The sequence below is a fragment of the Nicotiana sylvestris genome, chromosome 4 (genome assembly GCF_000393655.2).
Source record: "Nicotiana sylvestris chromosome 4, ASM39365v2, whole genome shotgun sequence".
In the NCBI taxonomy this organism is placed as follows: domain Eukaryota; kingdom Viridiplantae; phylum Streptophyta; class Magnoliopsida; order Solanales; family Solanaceae; genus Nicotiana; species Nicotiana sylvestris.
In genome coordinates, this window is record NC_091060.1 from 138,973,900 (window position 1) to 138,981,573 (window position 7,674).

General features: G+C 33.1%; 2 protein-coding genes across 3 annotated transcripts; both read right to left on the reverse strand.

Moving 5' to 3' along the window:
• Positions 1-143: 143 nt before the first annotated feature.
• On the reverse strand, positions 144-3,564 carry LOC104229127 (oligopeptide transporter 2-like). 2 transcript variants are annotated; one of them, XM_070171626.1, is made up of 6 exons: positions 3,442-3,564; positions 2,955-3,052; positions 1,946-2,509; positions 1,287-1,539; positions 1,018-1,200; positions 144-877 (listed from the first exon to the last, which is right to left on the reverse strand). In XM_070171626.1, exons 2-6 carry the CDS (start codon positions 3,023-3,025, stop codon positions 260-262), a joined length of 1,689 nt encoding a protein of 562 aa, XP_070027727.1. In that variant the 5' UTR covers positions 3,026-3,052; positions 3,442-3,564; the 3' UTR covers positions 144-259. The 2 variants fall into 2 exon arrangements, with proteins under 2 accessions (XP_070027727.1, XP_009780017.2); XM_009781715.2 differs by lacking the exon at positions 3,442-3,564 and having other exon boundaries at positions 2,955-3,426.
• A 198-nt stretch (positions 3,565-3,762) lies between these two features.
• LOC138890236 (oligopeptide transporter 4-like) lies at positions 3,763-4,296 on the reverse strand. Its single transcript, XM_070173606.1, has one exon. It carries the CDS (start codon positions 4,294-4,296, stop codon positions 3,763-3,765), a length of 534 nt encoding a protein of 177 aa, XP_070029707.1.
• Between the last annotated feature and the right edge of the window lie 3,378 nt (positions 4,297-7,674).

Sequence of the window (7,674 nt, forward strand, 5' to 3'; positions counted from 1 at the left end):
TTGAAATTGTATATAGCTTTTCGTTCTTGTGTGCTTCAGGTTGTGTCTTGTTCCTTTGTATTTTATTGAACAAGTACCGATTGGATATAAGATCAAACTTAATGCAATTGATTTTCAGTATCAATTTAAACCCAATACTGGTACCCTAAAGCAGTAATGCCATTGATCACAAGGCAATATACATACCAAAAGATCAAAGAAAACCACTGAATTACAACTATGAGCAGAAACCTAACGATATTATAAGTACTAGAAATGATCAAAGCAATGGACAGCCATCAACTTGAATTCCTTTAGCAGTTGGACACTTGGCCAAATCGCAGTAGTCGTCAACATTTCCCCACCAATTGATGTTCTCATGATTCGTAAGACCGAAGAACAGATAAATGAAAACCCCCATGAAAGCCAATCCAGCATCCAATGCTGCAGAAAGTACGTAATTGTACCTCTGCCACCATTTCTTTCTGTATCGGAAAATGATGAAATTGAACAAAAATCCAACCACAAACCAACTATTGAAGTTCAAAGTTGAAGCTGGAGGCATTGCTGCTGTTGCTCCAAGTAACACTGGGATATTTATAAGTTTAATCCATCTCTGTTTTGGGAATGACTTGTGTAGCAACCACACTAAGATTGGTGCTATAGCACCTCCCAAAAAGAACCAATTCAGTGCACCATAATTTCCTAGAGGTCCGAAAAATCGCTTTGGTCCTACTAAACCCCAGATCACTGATGCATCATAGAAAACATGGTCACCTCTACAAGTCCATGGACTGCCTTTAGGTAGTGAATCTAATTGACATATGAACGGAATGTGTGTAAGCATATACCACGCCGATGCCATGTTGATAGTTGCAGCAATGAAAGTTCCAACTAGCTGCAAATTTGAAAAATGAAATCAAAGATGTGCTAAGAGTTAAATTTGGATTTCATCCATAGAAATGAAAAGGGGTCGCTAAGTTGGTTATAGAAGAAAAAAAAAAAGTCAAGAAATGGTTATTTTTACAAGAGTAATACCTGAACTACAAACATTGATCTTGGAGGAATCTTCATATAATGGCCAAGCTTAAAATCTTGGAGAAAAGATACTGCCTGAGCCATGCTTATATAACCATATGTTTTGAAGCAAACATTGGCTATTGGTTTCCCTGGAATTATCAGTCCAATAATATACTCCGTGATCACGTTTAGTCCTGGTGACTGTCACACGAAACAACAACACACTATATATGATTTGAGATATTCTAAGAAAAAAATCTAAACATAATTCCTCATTTTCGACTTACATTGTTTGTTGTGGCTTGAATGATACTAATAGGGAGGGTGAAAATAAGGGCAATGCCACAAGCGAAAATGAGTCCCCACCATGGTAGCTGAATCTCCGATTTCATGACTGTGCAGAGCACAAGAGAGAGCGCAAGTGAGAGAACAAGGATCGTGTGGAACCACCACGAAGGAATGTCGTTGTATTTTCTCATAAGCCTTGTATGTATATCTGTTTTTCCTTTGTATGATGCTCGAAATCGGCCATATATTTCCCTGCTCAAGAATAAACTATCTTTTCAGCTACTTCATATGCATAATTGCATAAACATGTACTAGTTAGTAGTCTCTTATATTTTTAAGAATTAAAGAATAAATGTTGCTTGGATCCTAAAAAATGCATTTTTGAAACAGAAGCGACAATATTTTAGAGGATCCGAGCAACATAACCACACATCTTAATAACTTGTAAAGTTGTTGCCATGTGACCAGGAGGTCACGTGTTGGAGCCGTGGAAACAACATCTTTCAGAAATGCAGGGTAAAACTACGTACGTACAATAGACCCTTATAGTTTGCCCCTTCCCAGAATCCGTGCATAGCGTGAGCTTAGTGCACCGGGTTGTCCTTTGCCAGTTAAGTGCAACCAAAATAGGATAATAGCAAAGTATATTTTCACTTACCTCCCATTGAATAAGATGACATGTGTGAGGGTAGCCACAATTGTTGCAAAACTGAGTCCATATGAAAGAGCAAACATGATGCTAAGATTTATTCGTCCTTGCTTCTCATATACAGGCATGTCTATCTCAAATTTGTCATTGACAATAGCTGAAACATTATACTTGTGGCCATTGGCGTCAAATAAATTAGTGGAGAAAAGGGGAAATTTGTTGGCATTGTAGAGATTAAAACCCCAATAGGCTGCAGGTATCATCATGTAGACTATTATAACATAGCCCACCAAAATGTTGACAATGGCAAAGAATGGAGTGACTAATGGACTGGTTAGATATGCAACGACTGACCAATCAAAAGTGAAAGATAAAATGCCAAGCCCATTTTGGCCTGATCCAAGTTGGTGTGCTAATACTGATTTTCGAAATGCCAAACAGAGAACAGAAACTGTTGACAAAGTTTTGAAGAGATATCCAGGGATAATGTACCAAGTGAAACTGCAAGTCATTACTATTAAAAAGAACTTTCCTCTAGAGTAATTGCCACTATTGTCTTTCTCATGTAATGCCCTGCAAAATTTCATAAATGTCAGAATTGTTCAGCTAAGTAATTCGACCAAATGACCAAAAAAGGAAAAAATATATAGAAGCAAACTAATGGTAAACACAGGGAGTAATATTAATAATGTGACATAGTGGAAGAAGGTGAACTCTTGTACATTATTGACAAATTCTAGCATTTGTTACATTATAATTGTAAAACCATTACGTAAGACTAGCTAAAATCATAATTACTAAAACATTTTTGTTATTTTTCTTTTAAAGATTATGTGATGTACTCCTTCATCAAGATAAGAATGTTAGGAACTTGAAATTTCTTTGACCTTAAAATTGTTATTTCTTTGAAAAGTGAAATAACAATTTTTGGGTTGACAAAAATACATAGATATCCTTAAAATTAAAACATGAGAACTATTTCACCAGAAAGTCGTAAGTATTTGTTTATAGTTCTTACCTGAAAATAGAGACTTGAACAAGGGTAGATGGCCACCACATTTCTGCAGGCTCTACTACGTACTTCCTCATAATACCAGCCCAACCATATCCTAAAACCTGAATCCATTGAAAATTGCCATTAACACAAACAAAATAAAGATATTGCTCACAAATAGAAATAGAGTGCTTCTCCAATTGCCACTCATGTGTAATTTAAAATATTGTCTCTTCCAATCTATACTTTGAAGAAAAACCTGCAAACAAAAGGATGTTTTTTCTCACAGAATACTGTTTCAATTTATTTGTACTAGAGGGAGAAGCATATCCAGGATTTTAAGATCATGTGTCCACTAATATCTTTAGATAAATGCTATATGATCATTTGAAAATATAAATTTTTTTGCGATGACCCCAGTTGACGAGCAAATTCTAATTAATATTATTAGCATTCGATGAATTTTCGTACTTTGAAAACTATCTATATTAATAATAGAATCATTACTTACCGTTTAGTAACCAAAAAGTTAAAAGGAAACAACAAAGAAAATAGAAGCATGTTTAATTAATAACTCTAAGGGAGCAAGTAGGAAATAAACTTTGGACCAAAGCTGAACTCATTGACCACTAAGCCAAACTGCCCACTTGAACATGAATTTACATATGCTTATTTAAGAAATAAAATAAAATAAAATAAATATAAGTATTATATGGAGGGGAACATGGGTTCACGTGAACTCAACCACATTCATATTTTGTCACATGACACATGTCGTGTCGTCCGTAACTCTTTTAAATCTAACTTTTTTAATTTATATTCAGTGTCCAGTCTAATTGCGCCAAACAAATAAAGACAAATGGATTAAGAAATGAACCTGGGTAGTAATGACAAGGATCCAACCAGCCAAGAAGGATATTTTCCTGTGATAAAAGACCTTAATAATATCCACAATACTAATAGCATAAGCAGTTCCACCACCAAAACCAGCACCAGCATTAGCAAATATAGAAATCAACACATGTTCTTTCATACTAAAAGGACCTGGATTAAGTGAAAATTCCCTCGAAGCAAATCCAGGCAAATGAAACTTTCTCGTCGGTAGAACTTTTGCCATTAGTTGACCTAATGGTAACGACGCAACTTGTGCAGTAATCATTGAAATAATTAGTGGATTTTGCCTGTAACTAAAGAAAATGTTGATAAATGACAACAATGCACAAGAAATTATCCCCAAAAAACACATTCGAAATGTCCATACTGGCACTGAAGGATCATCATCTGTTGGTACAGTTAAACGAACTTCTTCTACAGTGGATTGTTCGTCTTCATTTTCTAATATCTTCCAGTTTTGTCCTTCTTCCATGTAGAAATATTATTGTGAAGTTGGAGAAGAAAATTTTGAGGGTGGTGTATTTGTATTTTTTTTCCTTTGGAATTTGAATGGTTATATTATATGGTGTTATATTATGATAAGATACTTTATATATAGACTGTATTAGTTGGTTGCCCTAAAATGGTTTGGTTCTGTTTCTTGACGTGAAAATGGAATGGATTCAAAGTTTTGTACGCTTAATTGACTGTTTTATTTATGGATATTCATGCAATTTATTATTTGCAACTCATTGACAGCTAGCTGACTAAGGAAACGTAGTAAAACATGCAAACAGAAATAAATTTATTTCTTTCCTTGAATCTTTTTGTTTCCTTTTCGGGTATTTACGACGTGAATATTTTCTTACATTTTGTTATTTTATTTTATTTAGGAAAAAATATCCTAAAGACTGACGATGTTAAGCAGGATATTCATTAATTTCTAAATTATACCCGTTGAAGATTCTGGTATCTCCTGTAGCTTTTAGCCTTGATGTATATTTGAATTATCTTCTATATTTGCAGACTGAAACTGAAGTAATTGTTACGGACTTACGGGTTACACGACCAAATCAATGCATACAAATGCAATATACATGTGAACTTTTACTTACTTAACCATAGTTAAGAAATATGCATTTTCACTTTAATTAGATTTGGTACAAATGGGTGAATATAATTAGCCTCCCCCCCCCCCCCCACACACACACACACACACGCGCGCGCGCGCAAGTATTTTTCCAAAGTGATCGTGTTTGCTATATGCTACGTATATTCGATAAAAATCTTAATTTTTATCATTGTTATAAAATATAATTATAGTGGATGTCCATAACCACCAAATGAATAATACCCACTACTCTTCTTCATTATCTTCATAACTCCCACTACTCTAATACTTATGGAGTTATGGTTTTAGCTTTCATACCTCCCCCATGATCTCAAATGCTTAATGACATATTTATGGAATTCTTTTGGTATACCTATATGTAGTACTATAAATAGAGGATGAGAAGTCATTTTGTAATACACTTGAATATATGAAAGAAATAAGAATCTCTTATTTCTTGCTTCCTACATTCTTGTCTATTTTCTTGTTTTATATTATTACATTGAGCTAAGTTTTTAATACGTTATCAGCATGAAGCTTTAACCAACTTAGAAGATATGAATGGTCGACAACCTTGAACTAATTTGGTTGAACCAATGGAAATATGTGCATTATTACGATGTCATATTAATGTTTAGTTTGCTTCTATTGTCCAGGAAGTATTATTTTTCAATCATACCATAAATTACATGTTTAATTTATGAAAATTAAGACTTCATGTAATTTTGTGTTACTCGGCCATTTAGTTTCATTCGTGCAGGAAAATAAGATGGTTGGATCAAGAATAATCATGTATAATTCTAATGATGGTTGTCTTTGATTAAAAAAAATAAACAAATTACTAAGGCACATATAGAGCACCTCTACTTCCGCATGGCAAACAGGAGGTATGTATTTTTTTCTTTCATGATCTCATGAGCCTTATTTTCTAATGGTATAAGACAATATTTTATCTGAATCAGTATTATTACGAAATGGAATTCTGACTATATGATTATAAAACCATAAGGTTTTTCAATTATACTTTAATTTTTCATATAATTTATGAGATGTATATTTGGTACATAGAGTGAAAATACTGTGTATGACAATTTCTTTTCACCATTCTTTTCATTTAATGCACTTATTTATTTGGCAGCTCTACGGAACCATTTATTTGGTTAAGTATGAAACTTGATTAACTATAAGTTTCATAGCACAAAAGACTAAGTTGAATATTATGTGAATGTATGGAAAATAGATTGAATATTGTAACGTGTTTTGCTATGCCAATTTTGATTTTATCTTACTTTACTAAGTTGATAGGGAAGCCTATCTATGATCCTTGCATTTCAACATAGCTAAATGTTGCATATAGCTTTCTCTTGTATAGCAATAATCTTTATATAGGTTCTTATTGTTATGCATATGATCACGAAGTGTTCATATTTTTAAAGGTTTGAGGGTGAGTCCCGAAGAATTTTGGCCCATTATGATATTTGTTAAGGGTAAGACGGTGGATTTAAGTTCCAACGCACCAGGAGGGTAAGACTTCGGGTTCGAATCCTGATGCTCCACGATGATAAGTGTTGGGTTCGTGTCCCAACTAAATATGGTCTAACATGCCTTTATATGGGTAAGACATTGGCTTGAGTCCCAATGCACCATACTGAAAATATAGTGATGACAACAGAAAATAATGTATTTTTCATGAAAAAGCATGAAGCTTGTCCCACTTGATTTGCTCCATTTTTTAAGCGAATGTGATAGCAGTGCATAATCTATATATTATATTAAAAGCACGAAGGCCCTTAGCAAAATGGGTTCAGAATTATAGAAGCTTAAAAAAATATTAAAAATTCACATTTGGAAAGTTTCTAATATTTTGTATTATTTTTAGGTTTAGAAGTCCCTTTTTGTTAATAAATTTGTATTAATTGTTTGACTTCTTATAATTAGTTAATGAAATTCATCGCATACTTGTATGGTTACAATTGGAATAGGTAACTTTGAATTAATAAAATCTTTTATTATTTTCTTATATGGTGTCAAAAGAAAAACATTAAACCTCCTTCTAAGGTTTTTAAAAATTTATCCAATCAAGTGACACTTCCGAAATGAAAGAGCTATAATATTAGGACAAAGGAGTATGTTAATACAAATCTGTTCTTCTTGTATTTAATTTTTACTAGCTTTAGGGTACGCGCGATGCCCGTAAATCTCGTATCAATGAGTATAGTTTTTAAAAAAATATTAAATTATAAAATAAAAGTATAAATTCATAAAGATGATCATGAATATCGATTGTGTATAACTAACTCAATAATTAAAGAAACTATCTTAGAAGTCATCAACATGAATAATTCAACATAAGTTTGTTCCAAGGTTTTAATTTCAAAATTTTAGTTTCGCGGGCAAGAACCTTAAAAATCTAAATAATCTTGAAGTATACAACTTACAACGTATAAGCAGGTAACTAATAATCTACGAACCTTATATAAATACAAAATCAAAGCACAATAATAAAAAGAAAAAAGAAAAAAGACACTAAGAAAAAGAAAAAATAAAGTAAGCTAGTAAGATATTCTACAGTTGTGTCACGACCCCAGTTCGCCCTCCGTGAACTGTCGTGACGACACCTAGTCCTCTACGACTAGGTAAGCCTAAATTGTAGAAGAGAACCAAAATATGGAATAAAAATAAATTAAAACAAAATGAAGAGTGATAAAAACGGTGTTTAAAAGTGTCGCTCGGCATATACAACCCAACATTCTCAGAATC

Coding starts and splice junctions, on each gene's coding strand:
- LOC138890236 (XM_070173606.1), bottom strand. CDS start 4,296: ATGGAAGAAGGACAAAACTGGAAGATATTAGAAAATGAAGACGAACAA.
- LOC104229127 (XM_070171626.1), bottom strand. CDS start 3,025: ATGAGGAAGTACGTAGTAGAGCCTGCAGAAATGTGGTGGCCATCTACC. Junction 2,510..2,954: donor GTTCAAGTCTCTATTTTCAG/GTAAGAACTATA, acceptor GAAATTTTGCAG/GGCATTACATGAGAAAGACA. Junction 878..1,017: donor GATCAATGTTTGTAGTTCAG/GTATTACTCTTG, acceptor TCAAATTTGCAG/CTAGTTGGAACTTTCATTGC.